Source organism: Labeo rohita, chromosome 23 (genome assembly GCF_022985175.1).
Source record: "Labeo rohita strain BAU-BD-2019 chromosome 23, IGBB_LRoh.1.0, whole genome shotgun sequence".
NCBI classification, from domain to species: Eukaryota; Metazoa; Chordata; class Actinopteri; order Cypriniformes; family Cyprinidae; genus Labeo; species Labeo rohita.
Genome location: NC_066891.1, coordinates 17,498,474 through 17,518,504, shown reverse-complemented (window position 1 = coordinate 17,518,504; position 20,031 = coordinate 17,498,474). Strand labels below are relative to the sequence as shown.

The 20,031-nt window shown below is 36.2% G+C and overlaps 1 protein-coding gene across 2 annotated transcripts in view; it reads right to left on the bottom strand.

Moving 5' to 3' along the window:
- The window catches only part of ephb2a (eph receptor B2a), an 86,774-nt gene that overhangs the window by 44,351 nt on the left and 22,392 nt on the right, over positions 1-20,031 (bottom strand). For both annotated transcript variants that reach the window (XM_051096513.1, XM_051096514.1), the window contains exon 3: positions 19,118-19,802. In XM_051096513.1, coding sequence (XP_050952470.1) covers positions 19,118-19,802 — 685 coding nt within the window. The remainder of the gene's footprint in view (positions 1-19,117; positions 19,803-20,031) is intronic.

Genomic DNA, 20,031 nt, shown 5'->3' with positions numbered 1-20,031 from the left:
AAATAATAATAATAATTAATAATTAATAAATAAAATAATTAATTACAAAAATAATAAATACAAAATATTTAATTCTAAAACAAAAACAATTAATTATAATAATAACAATTATTATTAAATAAAAAAAAATACATTTACATACATTAATTACAAATAATAAAAAATAAAAATAATAATAACATTTAATCATAATTCTTGTCATAATTTATACATAGCAACATACCAATATGAATAAAACGATCGATAAAATGCATACCTTGAATGCAATGCAAGTTGCTTGGATAAAATCATTTGCAAAGGCATAAAATTATTAAGGATTATACACACCAATATTAGGTTAAAGTGATTTAGCCCAAAAATACAAAATAAAATGACGTGACACCATATTTTTCATGATCTGTATATATTACTTTTTATGGGGAAGCAGTCCTTGCTCAGCCAGGAAGAACAGATAACATCTCTGAAGGACGTTGGAAGCGAGGAGGAGACTTTTGCCTTGTAACTTTTTCATGACACGGCCTATTTTTAGAGCTACAGATCTATGGTCTAATCCATGCACGAATATGCATTAATGTTTTTGGTCAACGTTATATAAAAAGCACTGTTGCTATGCGTCATATTTGTATGCTAACTTTATGAAACACTTACTGCAATATGTCTTATGCTCCATGTCAATGATTATGGCCATAACCACCATAGACAGGACATGTGTGCTCTCAATATTGAGATTGATGGACAACTAATATGGGTTTTCAATAGGAGATTCCTACAAAGCACATCTTAAAATAGTTCCCTAACAACATATTAGCTATTTTTTCTGTGTTCAAAAAGTTAGTTGTTACTAATGTCCTGCTGTGTTAAAACAAGCTATGTTAGTTAAAAAAAAATGAAAAAGCCCAATTATCACACTTTTCTAAGTAGCCACGGGTATGTGCAAACTATATAATTTTCTTGTCTTGTTCTCTACATTCCCTCCCTAAATAATCATCCCTAAATGTCAACCACCCACATACTACATAAGGCTAATTTTTTTATGCTAATGCCTTTACGAAACTGGTTCAGTAAGCTGATGTTTGATTTTACGATAAATCCTTTTTTTTATATGTCTGGTTGAGAAGACAGATGAAAAAGAAAGAAGAAAAATGGATGAAATCCCATTTCAACAGCAGCCCGTTCCAATCAGACGGCCGTTGGCTGAGTTTGGGTTTCAGCCCCATTTCACAGCTGCACAACAGAGACCTCACATGCCCTATTTCTCTGTGCCCCCCGCACGGGCCTTTTGTCACTCATTTAAGCAGGTGTGCCAATGTGTGAACAGAAACGACGACGGCCAGCCTGTTTTAAGCACCATTTACATCCCCATGTAGGTCAATTAGCTGTGGTTTGATACGCTGAAGGCCTCTGACTTTTCCAAATTATGTCTGTGACACTGTGCAGCATGTCCAAATCTTGTCCACATGTATAATCACCATTCATATTAGGGCTGCACGATATAGTAAAAAACTGACATTGTGTTTAGATTTTCTGCAGTATATACTGCATTATAAAAAAAAATACACTTGAATAGTTTATCTGGAAAGAGTAGGAGTTAGTGGGGTAATTTAGTTAGAATTTTTCTTAGTGTTAAAGTCACAAAAGTGATTTAGTCAAGAGCAGTGAGAGATTTTCTCTCTTTTGTTGTTTGAGTAACATGAATAAAAGACAGCAGGAATATTAGACTGCTGTCACTTTAAGAGCTGCCTGGATCCAATATGCTGTTACACATGTGTTTTCTTTCATGGCTGTTTACTTTCACTTAAGACCTAAATTACTGTGTTTGAGGATACTTGCAAAGGCGAGCATTCTGACACAAAAGTTTGTGTATTTAACCGTTCAAGGCCTATAAAGCGCCAAAATAACTGTGTAATAACAATACTCCTGCGCTCTATGAGCACCGTCTTCACTGCGGCTTTCTGACAGTCTCTCAGAGAGCACATATAGTGAAATGAGTCCTCTTTCACTGCAGATTGTGTTACAACAGCTTGAAATCACTTATTTTTAAAGAGCAGGTCATATGGGTTTTCGAAAAATATATTTTTTGCAGATATAATGTAGCTAACTTTAAATGTAAACAGTCTGCAAAGTCGTTAAAGGAGAAGTCCACTTCCAGAACAGCAATTAACAAATAATGTACTCACCCCCTTGTCATCCAAGATGTTCATGTCTTTCTGTCTTCAGTCGTAAAGAAATTATGGTTTTTGAGGATAACATTTCAGGATTTTTCTGCATATAATGGACTTCATTGATGCCCGAATTTGAACTTCCAAAACGCAGTTTAAATGCAGCTTCAAAGGTTCTAAACAATCCCAGCCGTGGAAGAAGGGTCTTATCTAGCGAAACGATTGGTCATTGTTTTCGAAAAACAAAAATTTGTATACTTTTTAAGCACAAAAGCTCCTGTAGCACAGGTTCTGTGATGCGCGTCCACGGGTCGTTCTTGAGCGATTCGTTCATTTTGAATGAACCTTTAATGTGACTCGAGAAGAACGAGTCGTCTCGGGGAGTGATTCGTTCAGTCGCGCATGCACAACATCCTATTAGGTTCTGTACTGGAATTAGTTCACCTGTTTCGAGTCTTCTGGTTTTTTGAGTCGTTCGTTCATCTTATGGGGCTGTCACATGATGCTGATTTTGCTAAAATGAACAAAATGACTCGAAAAAAGATTCGTTCATTTTGCTGAACGAGAGTCAGAGGTCCGAGTCGGTAAAATGATCTGAACTTCCCATCACTATTACAAATCACGTCTTTGAATCACCACAAGTTCATCGTCTACGTACTCCGGCTCAAAGAGGTTGAGTATGTCGAATGTTATTTTCTCCTACAACTTCAGAATCGTCCGACATCGTTGTACCTTTTTGTTTGTAAACAGCGTTTCACTCAGTTGCACTTTCTTAGTGTTTGCGCGTTCACATTGTAAACACTGGGTCTGTGGTTCTGCCTACGTTCTGTGTGACCTTTCGACGTGATTCAATAGTACGTGAACGCGCATTCCAGAGCCTGTGCTACACAAGCTTTTGTGCTTAAAAAGTCTACAAATTTTTATTTTCAGAAAAAGATGACAGATCGTTTTGTTAGATAAGACCCTTCTTCCTTGGCTGGAATCATTTAGAGCCCTTTGAAGCTGCATTTAAACTACATTTTGGGAGTTGAAAATCAGGGCACCAATGAAGTCCATTATATGGAGAAAAATCCTGAAATGTTTTCCTCAAAAAAACAATTTCTTCACGACTGAAGACAGAACGACATGAACATCTTGGATGACAAGGGGGTGAGTAAATTATTTGTGAATTGTTGTTCTGGAACTTCTCCTTTAATTAAACAAGTGCATGATAAAGATATCGTCTCTCAAAAGAAAAAGTCGACTCAGATCCGCCGTAACGAGTCATTATATTTTCGAATCTTCTTCCTGTTACCGATATACATCACTAAGGTAACACATTAGCATAATCCCGCTTGCCCGCATAAATACAAACACTCTGACCTGCCCACAAACACTTTTGCTAGTTAGTGTGTTTACATCCTGTCCAGAAGATACAGTGCACTGTGCTGTCAAAGCGTGTTTTCATTGCCGAAAGATGATAATGATGTGAAGAATCAGTGATTCAAATAAATTTTTCCACGATACCACAGCACAAACCTTTTGTTGTGCTTGTCATTTTACCAAAGACTGCTTCTCTACTCTTGGCTTTTATCATCGTTGTTTTTTTATTTGGACTACCAAGCATCTCCGAACCACAACCTGTAAGTACGATTGATACGTTATGTGAACATTTTCAAGTGAGTGCTCAAAATATCAAGTTGTTTGTGCTAATATGTGATTTATACCTAGTAGAGCTTTAGGTTTCCAGAAAAACCACAATATTACTGAAATTGTTCTGAACCCACTGTTTCCTATGAATTTTTGGATTCATGTAGACTGTCATTGTTCTAATTACTTATCCACGGTTATTGTTTTGTGAAGTGTTTACAGTTTAGCAGCTAAACTTTAGCTGTGAGCACAATTCGCTTGCATAAGTGTTCAAATGTTTTTATGTCGTTATTTTAACAATATTATTGCACAATATTATTGTTTTGGTGCATGCTTTGTCAATTGTAGCCAGGGTGTTCAGGTTTTCACAACAAAGCCTGCCCAACTGCTACTTAAACCTAGCCCTAAACTAGCCCAATCACGTTTCGAGGGGGTTCTTTTTTTTTTTGTTGGGGTTCCCCTGGTAAATTGCATTCCGGGGGCTAAATATAACTTTATTGGGGTTGCTTCAACCCGCGGACATTAAAAACCTATGGCACCTATACATGCTCGAGTACTCCTCTCTGTACCAATAACAACAGACTTGGCCAGCTGACCAATCAGAGCATAGTAGGCTTATGGAAGGGAGGGGTTTACAGACCTTACGCTCAGAACTAATCGAACAAATCATTTTAAAGTCACTGAGAAATGACTACGTACAAATTTATATTCTCAGAAAATTAATCAATATTTTCTGACCTTAGATGCACAGAAACATGTTGTCAATGCTGCTTTGACGATTTTATCAGTAAGTTTACCAGCTTAAAAGCCACATCATTTACTAGCTAGGTAATAACGGCTCTGTTCTTGAAGCATATGAACTTACAGTTTCGCTATTAGTAAAGACATTTTTCAAATGTCTGAACTGATCAAATAAATTGTTTTGAAATCATTGAGAAATGACTATCAATGTTTTCTTACCTTAGATGCACTTATACCTGTCGTAGGAGACTCCAATACAATATTAAACACTTTAAAATACCATAGGGCCTGCTCTTTAAACTGCAATGCTTAAAAATGTGCGCTACAAAGTTTTTGTGACCATGCAGCTCAGCAATGTCACATGAGCGTGTAACCGCAATAGAGACGATTGTCAAAAATTTTCCATCATCTGACAAATTTCTACTGGTTAATTGTGTCTACTGGTACATTGCCCTCTAGAAGTGGCATATTGTGGTAAAAGAAACAAGTTCTGTGTATGGGCCTACATAGAAAAGGGAACAAAAAAGCCCTCCTACTTGACTTTTTTTGCCTGGCCAGTGAGGCGTTTTCTTTCATGGTGATGTGCGAGGAAGAGAGGCACTGACAGTCCTGGTTTCTGTGACATTGCCTGGCTGCTGGAGTCTGATGGATGAGCACTGGACTCCTGAAGGGCCTTTGATCAATGAGCCCCTCATCGATGACAACAGGACACCTGCTTCCCATCAAAGAGACGAGGGCCAGGCAGCTCCGGTGTGGACATCCAGCTCTCAGCATTGATTAACCCCGTGCTCCACTGAAGCCTCATCTTTTATCTCCATGCAGGTTTTCATGTCTCTCAGACGGAACAGGAACTGATTGTGGACAATTTGTACTCGCTGTTAACAGTAAGCTTAATATTTGTACCGACTGGTATAGACCATAAAAAAAAGGTGTTGTCAAAAAATAACTTTTTTTCATGACAACGTTTTGACTTTAGTGCAACGAGCAACACACTCAGAGAGCTAAAACTCTGACTTGCCCTTATCGTAAGCCTAACATCTTTAGACACAAAGGTCAGCTGAAAAACAGTGCGCTTCAATGCACAGTCCAATACACGCGAAGCACTTCTGCCTTGAAAGCCTCTGAACAAACCACGCTGAATGCTGACATAAGCTAATGACAAACAAGTGACATACACACCAAAAAAAAAAGTACAACACACAAGGCATTTTCATTCAGTTGCATCATAAAAATCTTACAGCATTTAATCCCAATAAGCACAGATATATAAGGAATGATTATGAGTTGTGTATTTGAACTATGAAACATCATTCAAGACAGCTCTGTTGACGTCCACATGTCTAAGAAAAGGCTTAACAAATAAATAAAATAACTTGAACAGAGACAGACTAAAAGGTTTGTCCTGAATCCCTGTCAGTACATTTTTAATCAACCATATGGCACTTTTCTCAGCTACATACACTGCAATACCCATTATACATTTAAAAAAAACCTAAAGGTGACCTATTATGCCCCTTTTTACAAGATGTAATATAAGTCTCAAATCCCAGAATGTGTCTGTGAAGTTTCAGCTCAAAATACTCCACGGATCATTTATGCCATTTTAAAAAATGCGCATTTTGAGTGGAAGCAGAAACACGCCGTTTTCGTGCATGTCTCTTTAAATGCAAATAAGCTGCTGCTTCTCCCCGCCCCCTTTTCCAGAATAAGGCTGTGCCTTTACAGCTTGTGCCTCAGAAACATCTGTTTGGTCTGATTGTCTTTTGCACAGCTGTCAAACGGCATGTGAGCAGTAAACCAAGTTCTCTTTCATGTCTTATAGCACTTAAACTGTCAAATACACACACGTTTATGTAATAAAAACATGAGTTACAAATACAGTCGTGAACGTAAACAGCTGGGAAAGAAATTGCATGTTTATATCAGATCTGTGTGGCAGCAGCGTAATATACAGTAAATAAATTAATAAATCCACTGAGGCTGGGACACTAAATAGTGTTCTTAGCATGCTTTGCTTGAACTTGACATTAGAACGGATACACTGTTGTCGCTTGCGAAAACAAAATGGCGGCGCCGTGGGTGGTAACGTGCAGATTAAGGGACAATAATATTATAATCAGATCCCCTTTCTACGTCATGTACATTTTTTCACATGCTTGCAGAAAAAGGCTTCATCAAAACATTAGTGGATTGTTCTTTTTCACATTTTCTGGGTTGGTAGATGCTTTGGGGCCCCAATAGCACTTAAACACAGAAAATGTCTGATTTTATTGATGCGCCACCTTTAACTGTCCCGAAACGTGAGCGAAATTCTTGTATTGCAGCATGCAGCAGCTCTTCTAGTGTAGACAAGATGCGCCAATGTGAAGCAACTTTGAGAGAGTAAAAACGAGAAGATAGGTATAGCTGAATCATTCACGTGGTTTTCAAATGACTGATTTAATCTGACATTCTGTGTGGATTTATTTACTCATCTAACCTACATGTTATATTGAATAAATCTGTGCAGGAATTTCCCTTATTTTAAACACCAAAGCTGCAAGAATTAGTAAAACTACATGCACACTATAGTAAATGCACAATCCAACACCAAAATTCTGGACATGATTACATACAATTCTATTATACTGAGATTTGTGAAATACATTTCCATGAATTTTCCAAAACTTTTCCAGGCCTGTAAATTGCTGTTTTAAAATTCCATGACTTTCAAACTTGCACTACCAGTCAAAAGATTTTTGAACAGTAAGATTTAAAATAAATTACATTTGAAAATATATTCAAATAGAAAACAGTTATTTTAAATAGTGATTTTTTGCTGTACTTCGGATCAAATAAATACAGGCTTGGTGAGCAGAAGAGACTTATTTAAAAAAAAACAAAAAAAAAAAAAACATTAAAATCTTCCTGTTCAAAAACTTTTTTGGTAGTGTACACTTGCACAGAAACATGTTTTCAGCACTGCTTCGACGATTTTATCAATAAATATTTTACCAACCTAAAAGCCACGTCATTTCTCACTAGCTAGATAATAACGGCACTGTTCTTGAAGCATATAAACTCACAGTTTCGTCTTAGTAGTATTAGTAGAGACTTGTTTTTTGCTGCTGAATACTGTTGAGTGACAGATTAGGTGACATGCTTAATTAATCTCTCTCTCTTATTTAAATTCATTATTAACTGCATTAGTCTGCTATCAGTGGCTCAAGCCTCCGTTACTAGCTCTAAAATGACACTTTGGAATTAGCAATATAAGCGTGGGATGAGATGCAAAAGAAACTAATCCTATATAAGAGTGTTTTAAGGATGAGAACATCTCAAAAGTCTTGAAATACGTCATCTGAACAATGTTTTGAGGTGTGGTAACCGTAGTACAAGTGGAATAATTGACTCCACTTCATTGAATTACTAAAAAATAAGGCACACCCGAGGTGTAACGTCCACAACACCTCGGGGGGTGAGTTATATTCTATTAACTCAACAGACCAGAGTCAAATTTGCCTTACATATAAATCTAAATAATGGAAATTAGAGTGGATCAGGACACATGGAGGTTTTTCACAGCAAGGAGAAAGATCAAAGAGTTGATACAATCTGGCCTAGTAGGACAATTAACAACAATCATCATCATCATTTGCATAACTATTCATCCAGCTCTAGTTACAAGTCAGTTTCTAGTGAAACATCTGTATCTCAGCAGCTGCACCTCTCACCACACAATGAAACCATCCTATTATCATCATCTGCATTTTTAGCTAAACAAAAACGGCAGTGAAGAAATAGTCAGTCCTTATCAGTAAACTCACTAATATCCACGTTTTGTGAGATACACAATGACGAAGTAATCCAAACAAATCCTCAATAATCCACTACTGTACATGACGGAAAACAAAAGCTGTGGATTAAAGGAGAAGTCCACTTCCAGAACGAACAATTTACAAATTATTTACTCAACCCCTTGTCATCCAAGATGTTCATGTCTTTCTTTCTTTAGTTGTGAAGAAATTATGTTTTTTGAGGAAAACATTTCAGGATTTTTCTCCATTGTTGTAAACGATCCCAGCCGAGAAAGAAGGGTCTTATCTAGCCTAACGATTGGTTATTTTAATATAAATAATACAATTTATATACTTTTTAATGACAAACGTTCGCCTTGTCTTACTCTGCCTGGACTGTTTTTGTTCCGGTTCGTGACAGGGTATGTCGAAAAAACTCATATTCTCTCATGTTCTCCCTCAACTTTGAAATCGTCCTATATCACTGTTTTACCTTTTTTTGTTAAGGGTGTTTGATCTTCTTTGCATGTTCACTTTGCAAAGACTGGGTCGGTTCTTCTGCAGCAACGTAGGATGATTTTGAAATTATTTTTGAGGTCGAGGAAGAAAATACGATTGGAGTTTTTCGACATACCCTAACTGTCTTGAGCCAGATACCCAGAGTTTAGGGAGAGAAAGACAAGATGGGCGTATGAGATTAAAATAGTATTTAAATTGTATTTTTTTAATAAAAAATAACCGATTGTTTCACTAGATAAGACCCTTCTTCCTCAGCTGGGATCGTTTACAACCGCATTTGGGATCATTTGAAGCCTCATTTAAACTAGGGATGTCCCGATCAGGTTTTTTTTGCCCTCGAGTCCTTATTTTAATATTCAACAACTCTGTTAACAAACAGAGCACTTCTGTGAGGTGGCTTGAACAATCAAGTTCACATATCGCCTCTTTTGCGCGCTCAAGTTCGTTATTTCAAATGTAGACGTGCAGCAGCCGCACTTATAACGGAAGCGACGCGGTCGCGACGTGCAGGCGGTGAAACGCGTTTGGTTTCTTCAGGCACGTCTGCACTGCATCGAGATGAAAACATCTCAACTTTTCAGAATGCTGCAAGCGCACCACGGGTCATGTGACGAGATTCAACCAATTAGCTCCATCCTTTCCCGTAACAACACTGAAAGCTCAGCCAAGTTGGAGAAACAACTAATCATAGCTGGACATTTTTTAATAAATTTAGTAGCAGAGCTACAGCAAGCCATTTTTAGTGCTGGAAATCCGTTTGTCCTTTGATGAAACTTCTGCCTCTTCATTGAGAGTGCGGGTCATGGTCGCTTAGCAACGGCAGATGCCACGGGAGCGCAAGCTACAGAGCGCTTTGGAAAGGAGGAAAAATCGGTGCGCCTAGCGTTTTCCACGCGTTTTTAGGCACGATATGTGAACAGCCCCTAACTCTGTGCCACCGCATAACTATAGGTGTGTTAAAAAAATATATACATATATATTCGAGTCCTGATCGGGAGGTAACGTCCGATTCCGATCGAGTCTGAAACCACGTGATCGGATCTGGACATCCCTAATTTAAACTGCATTTTGAAAGTTCAAAATCAGGGCACCATATCAGTCCATTATATGGAGAAAATTGCTGAAATGTTTTCCTCAAAAAACAATTTCTTTACGACTGAAGAAAGGAAGACATGAACATCTTGGATGACAAGGGGGTGAGTACATTAAATGTGAATCTTTGTTTTGGAAGTGGACTTCTCCTTTAATAAGCCAGCCTTGCATGACCACTTACCCTTCTGAAGAAATATAAGATATATTTTTCAAAGGCTAAAGCTTTTGATTTAGTATCTATGGACAGTAACATAACCCTGCAACCCAAGGGCGAGAGATACATCTATAGCATCTGTCGCTGTGCAACTAAAATATGCAGATATTGTATGTGTGTGGTTTCTGTATATCTCAGACTGCAGTCTCTTTACATTCAGTGCTGTGGTGAAACAAATTGAAATACATCCTGTGTCACAGGAACAAATAAGGTAGCAGACGACCTCCCTGCAGCAATGTGCTGCTGAGATTGGATTAGAGAGCTGTACCTGATAAAGTCAGTTCAGGAGACAAGCTCCAGCACCCTTCTTTACTGCCATGCCGAATAACACGCTTCTTCTTGGGACTTTCCAGACCCCACATTCACAGCGCAGTCTCACTGCCATATATAATTACATAGAGACATATACAATACCCCGTGTCACGGTGAATGTGTCATATGCTTGATATTCTAGAACCATTTCCAATGTGATGACACTGAAGAAGCCTAAGTGATCTATTATCTGTTATCTATATATAGGGCTGGGTATCCATACTGATTTTCTTATTCGATTCAGTCTTGTTAAAGTCTGTGTAAAGCAATATCAAATGTGTTCTGAGTTTGTCACACCAAAGAAAAATGTATTGTTAATCACCCAGCCAAATGTGAATGATAAAAAACCCGCCATATCAAAATCTGGAACTCTGCTCTCAAACGCTGGAGGAGTGTCCTCTGTCAGAAATATTTCCGTAAAATAAAATATGTTAGAAGTACTCAAATTAGTAAAACTAAACTTCAAATTCATACATAAATTTGGTAAAACAAACTAAAATTTCATTGGAAACTTAAAATGGAAAATAAAATGGAAATTAAAAATATTAATACACTATTATAGTACAAAATATTTATCAATATTATAACAAAGGGTGCACGTAAATTTTTCGGTCTGGTTCTCATGAAAGCACCTTGAGATTTGGTTTGGTGCTCACACTGTACATAGTTTGACTCATTAAATTTAACTATAAAAATAAAACAATAATAGCAATAACAGTATTATTGCACTTTATTTATTTTGTTTATTATTAACTAAAATGAAATGATTAACAAAATAATAAAGTTCAACAATACTATTATATTTTAAAATAAAACAAATATTAAATAAAAGTACAATTATTTTACAGTACATTTTAAAAATAGGCTAATATTTACATGTTTTATTTCTTTTTTTTTCTAAAATCAGCAAAGTTTTATTTTTTATTTTTGGTTGCTGGCAAGAAAGTCTGTACACTGCGTTTTGCTTTGAAACAGACTTATGTTTTTAGTTCGCAAATCTTGGAAATCTTATACAATATTACAGTTAGTCGATCTTAAAACGGCGACTGTGCATTAACATTAACAGCCATCAACCTTGTCAGTATGCAAATGAGTGGTCTGAACTTCTATCCAGTGCATTTTTTTTATTTTGGTCACACATGTGCACCACTTATATGCACCATTGACTACAATAATATATAAATAATACTAAAATATCACTGGTTCGATACAGTTTTTATTCAGTTCATTTGAGTATACTGCATATTACATTTTTTGAGTATATTCCATTACATGGAAAAGTTATTTTTATTTTTGAAAAATTATTATTTTTTTAAAAATGTATTAAAAATAAAAACTTATTTTTTTATTTATTATTATAAAAAAACAAATGTTGTCTTTAAATGTCAAATTTTTGCATTTACCCAATTACTTCAATCAATATTGTAAACTATTGTCAGTAACAATAGACTGTTTAAAATTGTATCTAAATTATACATATAAAAACAGGAGCTCATAGGGCTGCAATTTTATGATAAAATCATTATTGTATAGATTATTGGTCTTTATATTTTATTAATGACTATTAATATCGATATAGAAAACAAAACGTGTTTGTTTCGTCTTGGGCAAATCACATTCTGACTACATAGACAAACATGTCGGCCCATGACGTTAGGGATAGTTCACCCAAAAATGAAAATGTGATGTTTATCTGCTTACCCCCAGGACATCCAAGATGTAGGTGACTTTGTTTCTTCAGTAGAACACAAATGAAGATTTTTTTAACTCAAACCGTTGCAGTCTGTCACGAGTCGCGGGGTTTAATTTGGTTTTGTTTGTGTATGTTTTTTATTCTCAAAGATTTGGTAGCCACTGACTGCCATTATATGACTGACAGACTGCAACGGTTTGAGTTAAAAATCTTCGTTTGTGTCAGATAAACATCAAATTTTCATTTTTGGGTGAACTATCCCTTTAACCAAGTCTAAGCACAAATTATGCAAAAACTCCCATTATTATCACTAAAGCTACGAAAGCAATTTTTTATTTACACTGTATCTGCACTGTGTCGTTTATGAATTCGCAACAACAGCTCCAGCATTTTCCGCTAATCTAAGTGCCTCTGATTGGTCAGCATTCCTAAGTTCAACAGAAACGCATTTGATTGGTTATAAGACTAAACGCTGCATAAAACAGCGCATAAAGGCAATCTGATGCAGTGTAAGTAAATCTAAATACAAGTCATTTTCACATTTCATTTTAATCATGACAGCCGTAATATGTGGTGTAATTGTGCAGGGCCATTGTTTGCCTCTTTGTGTCGAATGTATGGGTAATGTTTGTTTATTTTGGCGGCATTTTTTTCCACAAGCCCTTGTTAATTTCTGCCCCTGTACCACAGTAAAAGAACCAACTGATAAGAATAATTTGTTTGTGAATCAGGCTATGTTGATCCCTCAGTATTTTTATTAACTAGAAAAGTACAGGCTCATATTGTGCTATACTGGTCGCACTGTATGTTTTTAATTCATAAAAACAACTGGCTCATAAGAGTAATTTGTTCATGATTAAGATCACACCGGCAACACCGCTCATTTCTCAAGTGAAGATCACAAATAATCAGTGTATGCTGCTGATCCTCTACAAATATCCGCCTCATAATAGTCATTTGTTAGTGAATCAGGCAACACTGGATGTTTTCATTAGCAAGATCTACTTTATACAAGTCATTTGAATACTCACAATGAGTCAGAAAAATCTGTTTATAGCAATCCATAGCTCTCTGTAAGGCAGGAAAAACATCTGCAGGGTGAAGGTTGAAGTAAAATTGAGACTGTGACCCCAGTGTGCTGAAAACAGAGAGTGTTGGTACATTATGATCTATCGTGCCCATCTGAACACATTATCCAGCGTAAATACATGAAACTGGAGCTTTTAAACAGTGGCAGCATTGCACAAAGGTCACCGAGAGGCCCTCAACAGTGACCGTGAAAGATTAGCAAATGCAACACTTCAGATACATTGCATTTACATAATTAAGAATACACAGCCTTGATTTACTGTAAGCTTTTAGCTTTGAGGTTACTCTAACAAATCAAAAACTGTGGTTCAGGCCTAAGGTAGTCTCTAGATAATAAAATATTATATTCAAAGATAACAAGATAACAAAACCATTACTTCTAATTGAAAGGTCAACATACTGAAACAAATGCACACTGAAGCTGTCCATGGAGGAATGTATTGATTGGCCATAACACAATCTAAGCAAAATCAGCCGACATTTATCTTGTTTGGAGACGCAGGCGGGCTAGGCTTGAGGGATTGGCCACAATCCAGCTCCATACAGTAGAGGTAATTCATCTGCGGCCAACACCGTCCGGTTGAATTTCGCTATTTATAATCATTAAAGGTTAAAACAAGCAGAGACTGTACTTGAAGGCCTATGTAATTACTTATGAAATGCAATCTAGAAGGCCAGTCAATAATATCCATCAGAAACCACATGGAGAGGACTGAAGAAGATCTCCAGAGAAGAACAGAGAGGGTCAGAATGTCAGCTGGATTAACTGAATTAGTGCTACCACTATAATTACTTGAGGTGTGGGTGAGTTTCAGCTCTTGGCTATGGAGAGGAGAGGCGTTCCTGGCACAAGACACGTACAAATGATATTTCGCAAGCTGTTCCCGTACTTCCTTTCATGAGGATGGTTAGTCATGTTTCAATAGGCTAAATATTTGACAGGGCTCAAAAAAAAAAAAAAAAAAAAAAAAAAGAGAACGGCCCGATGGCCCAGGGCCAGTGTGAGAGAGTTTTGGGTTAGTGTAATTTATAGCTACTGTTGCTCAAAAACCTACTAAACTATCGAATGTGTGCATTTTAGCCAAAAAAAAAAAAAAAAAAAATAAATAAATCTTTATTTAAATTTATACATGCATAAAAATTAATAAATGAATACTTAAAAATAAACATTGTACAGTTTTAATTATACTTTTTTATAAAAAATATAATTTAAATATATTTTTCATACAAACGTTTTATTTATTTAAATAAAATGTGCTATTTTAATTAACACAATAAACAAATAAATAGACAAATAGATAGATAGATAGATAGATAGATAGACAGATAGATAGATAGATAGATAAATAAAATTAAAAAATAATAAAAAAATAAAATAAAATAAAATAGAATTTTATATACTGAAATCAGAATTAGATGTAAGTCAGTTAAAACAAATAAACAAACAACAAATATATTATTGCAAATTCATTTTATACATGATGTAAATTTTTGAAAAACCAAAAAAGAAATGAGGCAAATTTAAACAAATGCAATATAAAAATAACAAAATATAAAAAAATAAATAAAAAGTTTATTTTTTATTAAATACAAAAAAATACAAAAAAATTGTTTATATATGTGTGTGTGTGTGTGCGTGTGAATTTTTTTTTATATGTATATGTATATGTATATGCATATGTGTGTATATATATATATATATATGTGTGTGTGTGTGTGTGTGTGTGTGTGTGTGTGTGTGTGTGTGTACATTTTTTTTTTGTAAAGCACCTTTGTTAAAAATTTCATTTCATTTAAATTGTTGTAATAATTTAAAATAAAATAAAATAAAATAAAATATTTATAAAATTAAATTAAATTAAATTAATTCATATATTGGGGCCAGGCAGCCAGCATTAGATACAACTCAGTTAAAACAAAACAGATAAACTGCTCATTTATTTTAAAAATGCAATAAAAAATAAATATTATATTAAAATAAATAACTACTGGCTAAGTCAAAGGAAAAGACAAATCTCCTTATTGTTGAGCAAACTGAATAAAGATGTATTTGGTTTTAATTTATTTATTTCATTAAGGGGGAAAAAAAAAAAAAATCAAAACCAATGATTAAAAAATATAACTAAAAGTTATCATTTTATGAGGTGGAGCCATTAGAACTATTGGCAAGGCAAGTACAAAACTACTAGCCTGAGTCCAACTAAGCCAGCAGACAAAATCCTTATTGTTGGTCACTGGAAGGCCTTAAAAAAACACACACACACAGCCACTGAGATGAAACCACTCACGTAGGGCTTTTGAAGTCGCATTGACCTGAAGCATGCAGCGCTGTGCCATTGTTCCAGTAACATTACAGTATAAGAGAATTACACGTCAAGCTCGCTATCAATTAGACCATTATGTCTCTACTTGGCTTTAATGAGTACTGCTACTGCATATTTTCTTTAGAGACAGAAAATGGAACTCATAAATCCATTTGTCTACATGCAGCCCTTGGTTAACAACCACAGGGGGATTCATTAGTTGTGCTTGATTTCTGAATGGACTCGCCAGGGAGAGCAGCGTCGAAGCGTCCACCCAACTCCCCCTGCGCACTCCAAATTAGTCAATTAGGAGTGTCATTAAAGTGGTGGCAGCGACGAGGATTAACACCAGGGGAAATAAAAGAGACGCTCTGCCTTGTGCTCACCCAGGATATTGCCGATTTCCATCCATCAGCTGCTCCAGATGGGGGGATATTAGTAATTTAGATTCTGTCAACAGTACCCGGGAGAACCCTGCCAAAATCGTTCCCTCATCGCCGCCCTGCTCTCCTCGAATGTAATCATATCTGCCGAGTGCTGAGCGAGGGCGAAAAAAAAACCTTTTTATACCCAAATCCCTCTATTCATTCCATCCTATCAACGCCGCGTTACAACTGACTGGAGGATTTCTATTCATTACGGCTCCCTTGTTCTGAGACACAGAGAGCTGCTTCCTTGTCGAGTGATGCAAGAATAACGGCAAAATCGAATGTTATAAAAACAGTTTTAAGGGTCAGTGCTTGTGTGCATGCGCACATTTGAAATAACACTGTAAGGAAACCGCTGCACGTGGACGGACACAGGCTGGAGGACACAATGGCCCAATGTCTTTCAACTGGCTTTCATAAGGATAAGGCCAGTGAATGTTTTCTACCTGCAGGGCAGCTCTCAATAGTAAGACACATGCGCGTGTGCATTCAGAAAGGACGTCATTGCGTGAAACGACCGTAAATCTACACGCAGGCTTTTTCTTAATTTGGCGATGGATTGCTTTTTCATTGCATTTTAGGTGGGTGCAGAAATCTGAGGCTATTCATTATTTATTTATCATCGCTGGCATCCGGCAGTGTAAAAAATGTTTTGTCAGGCCACCTAAAAATGCGCTTCGTGTGGTAACGTCTAAATCAATCTGACAACATCCAGTTACACCTACGAACGTCCTTTTTAAGGGTCAGATCTGCTGGAAATTGCTCCCTAAGTAACAACAACCGTTTCGCTTTTTAGTGAGCCGTTAAAACCAGACCAGACAAGGATGAGATTGGCAGGCTTTAAAGAAGTTCATCCAAAAATGAAATTGATATTGAATTATTAATTACTCGGCTTAATGCGCTTTCAAACTCTCATTTTGATACTCTCTTCATTAGACACAAAAATAGCTTTTAAAGATAGACGTGTGCTGCTGTCTAGCTCCAAAAAGGATGTAAAAGTACTATAAAGCAGCATGAAGTCTGTACGGCTCAATATTTCATATCTTCTGAGATGGATAAACAAAAATTCTTAATAAGATTCTGCTATTTTCTGCTAAGAATAAGTTAGCATAATTTAAGAATAAGTCAGGAACATTACATTGCTTAAGAATGTTTTCTTTTTCCTTATCTTTGTTCTAAAAAGAAAACTTAGTAAGAATCTGAATTCCTGAAAAGAATGTTTAAAGACATTTCTTAACTACTTCTTTAAAGGGAGAGTTCACCCAAAAATGAAAATTCTGTCATTAACAAACCTGTAAGATTTTTGTTTATCTTCCAAACACAAATGAAGATATTTTTGATTAAATCCAAGAGCTTTCTGACTCTGCACAGACAGCAATGCAACTGACACGTTCAAGGCCCAGAAAGGTAGTAAGAACGTCGTTAAAATAGTCCATGTGACATCAGTGGTTCAACCGTAATGTTATAAAGCTATGAGAATACTTTTTGTGCACACATAAAAACTAAAATGACAACTTTGTTTAACAATTTCTTCTCTTCCGTGTCAGTCTTCACCACATGTTCATGAGAAAAGATGTTATTTTTTGTGGACACATGGACTATTTTAATGATTTCCTTACTACCTTTTTGGGCCTTGAACATGTCAGTTGCGTTGCAGTCTATGCAGGGTCAGAAAGCTCTCGGATTTAATCAAAAATATCTTAATTTGTATTCTGAAGATGAACAAAGGTCTTACAGGTTTAGAACGACATGAGGGTGAGTAATTAAAGACAGAATTTTCATTTTTTGGTAAACTATCCCTTTAAGAAGATTTTTGTGCAACGGGCCCTACAGCCACACACTATAGCTTTTTATGATGAACAAACCAAAATGTAAGTCTTCATATACACAGATCATCTTCAACCGCAGCTTTCAAATATGATGCCTATGGTACAAGTTTGAAGTCACAATGAATTTTGATGTTATTGACATCCAAAATACATTATAGATGCCATATTTGCTCTGAGAGTAAAAAATAATGGATAAGTAATGATTTATATTGTGGTCTAACAGAAATCATACAGCTTCAAAATACATGGAATACAGTGCATGAGTGTATGAAGTATTTTTATGATACTTTTTGTTCTTTTTGAAGTCTTACAGTCTCAAAAAAATAAGAGAATATGGGTTTATAATGTCATGAGGGTGAACAAATAAGACATTCTCAGTTTTTGGTGGACCATACACTACCAGTCAAAAGTTTTTGAACAGTAAGATTTTTAATGTCTTTTTAAAGAAGTCTCTTCTGCTCACCGAGCCTGCATTTACTTGATCCAAAGTACAGCAAAAACAGTAAAATTCTGAAATATATTTACTATTTAAAATAACTGCTTTCTATTTGAATATATTTTAAAATGTAATTTATTTCTGTGATTGCAAAGCTGAATTTTTAGCATCATTACACCAGTCACATGATCCTTCGGAAATAATTCTAATATTCTGACTTGCTGCTCAAAAAACATTAATTATTGTTATTATTATTGTTGTTGAAAATAGCTGAGCAGTTTTTGGGTTCCTTTGATGAACAAAAAGTTTGGAAGAACAGCACTGATCTGAAATAGAAAACTTTTGTAACATTATAAATGACTTCATCATCACTTTTGATCAATTTAAAGCATCCTTGCTAAATAAAAGTATTACTTTTCTATCATTTCTTTGCCAAAAAAAATTACACTGACTCAAAGCTTTTAAATGGTGTAGTGTATAATATTACAAAAGCTTTTTATTTCAGAAAAATGCTGATCTTTGGATCTTTCTATTCAAAGAATTCTGAAAAAAAAAATCAACTGTCTTAAATATTGCTAATAATAATAATAACGTTTCTTGAACAGCAAAACAGCATATTAGAATGATATCTGAAGAATCGTGTGACACTGAAGTAATCATGCTGAAAATTTAGATTTGATCACAAAAATAAATTACATTTTGAAATAAATTCAAATAGAACGCAGTTATTTTAAATAGTAAAAATATTTCAAAATGTTACTGTTTTTGCTGTACTTCAAATAAACGCCTTCTTTAAAACACATAAAAAAAATGTTTTGACTGCTAGTGTGCATTTAAGTGCAGATCAAAGTATTTAAAATACTCAGTAAGCAACACTAAATAAGAACCAAAACTCACCTCTACACATGGTCCCGTTGTCCACAGACTCATACCCGGCCTTGCACACGCAGCGCCCGATAGGTACCAGCCACTCCCCATCTCCATTGCAGTACAGTTTAATGGGAACATCCACTTCCTCTCCATTAGGTACACAAGTGCCCCGGGCGGACACCAGAGAGGTGCTCTCCGCACCCGACAAGGTCTCCTCAAAGATGGCCCCATTCCGAATAACTCGGGGGCATTTGCGATAGAAAACCTTCACGGCGATGAGCGACATGCATGCTCCGTAATCCTGAAAGGCCAAGTAGAAGCCTTTACGGGACACCGGCCCGAAGCTGCGTATTTCCGTGTTGATCTTCATCACACGGCCGCCAAGGTCCACCTGGGAGAAACTCTCGTCGGCCGCAATGGTGTCCACCTTGATCCAAGGGTTCTCCATCCAGGCGGGAAACACCTTGGAGGCTACGTCCTTGTCATACTCAAAGTAGTACAGATTAAAAGTCTCCTTGCAAGAGCCGGTGACGTTTGGGATGCTGCTGCAGTCTCGCACGGAGAACTTCATCTCCACGTGGATCCGCTGGGCTCCCCGCCGCTGGATGTATTTGGTGCGCACCCAGTTGTTCTGGTTGGCGTTGAAGACGTTGCACACCTGGTAGGTGCGGATGGTGTTCATGTTCTCGTCGTAGCCACTCACCTCTTCCCACTGGGGCAGAAGCACAGACAATAATGGTTGAATAAGCAATATGCGCTTCGAAGTAATAAAAGCATGCTTTTCGTGCTATTTGCATATTTATGGAACATTCATTCGTGGTTTCGCACCATTACAGACACATTATGACATCTAAGGTAAAAATGTGCAGAAATGAGACAAATGGCTTGGATTACATTAAAAATAATCTAATTTGGAATGCATTCAACTTCTATTTCTGCAC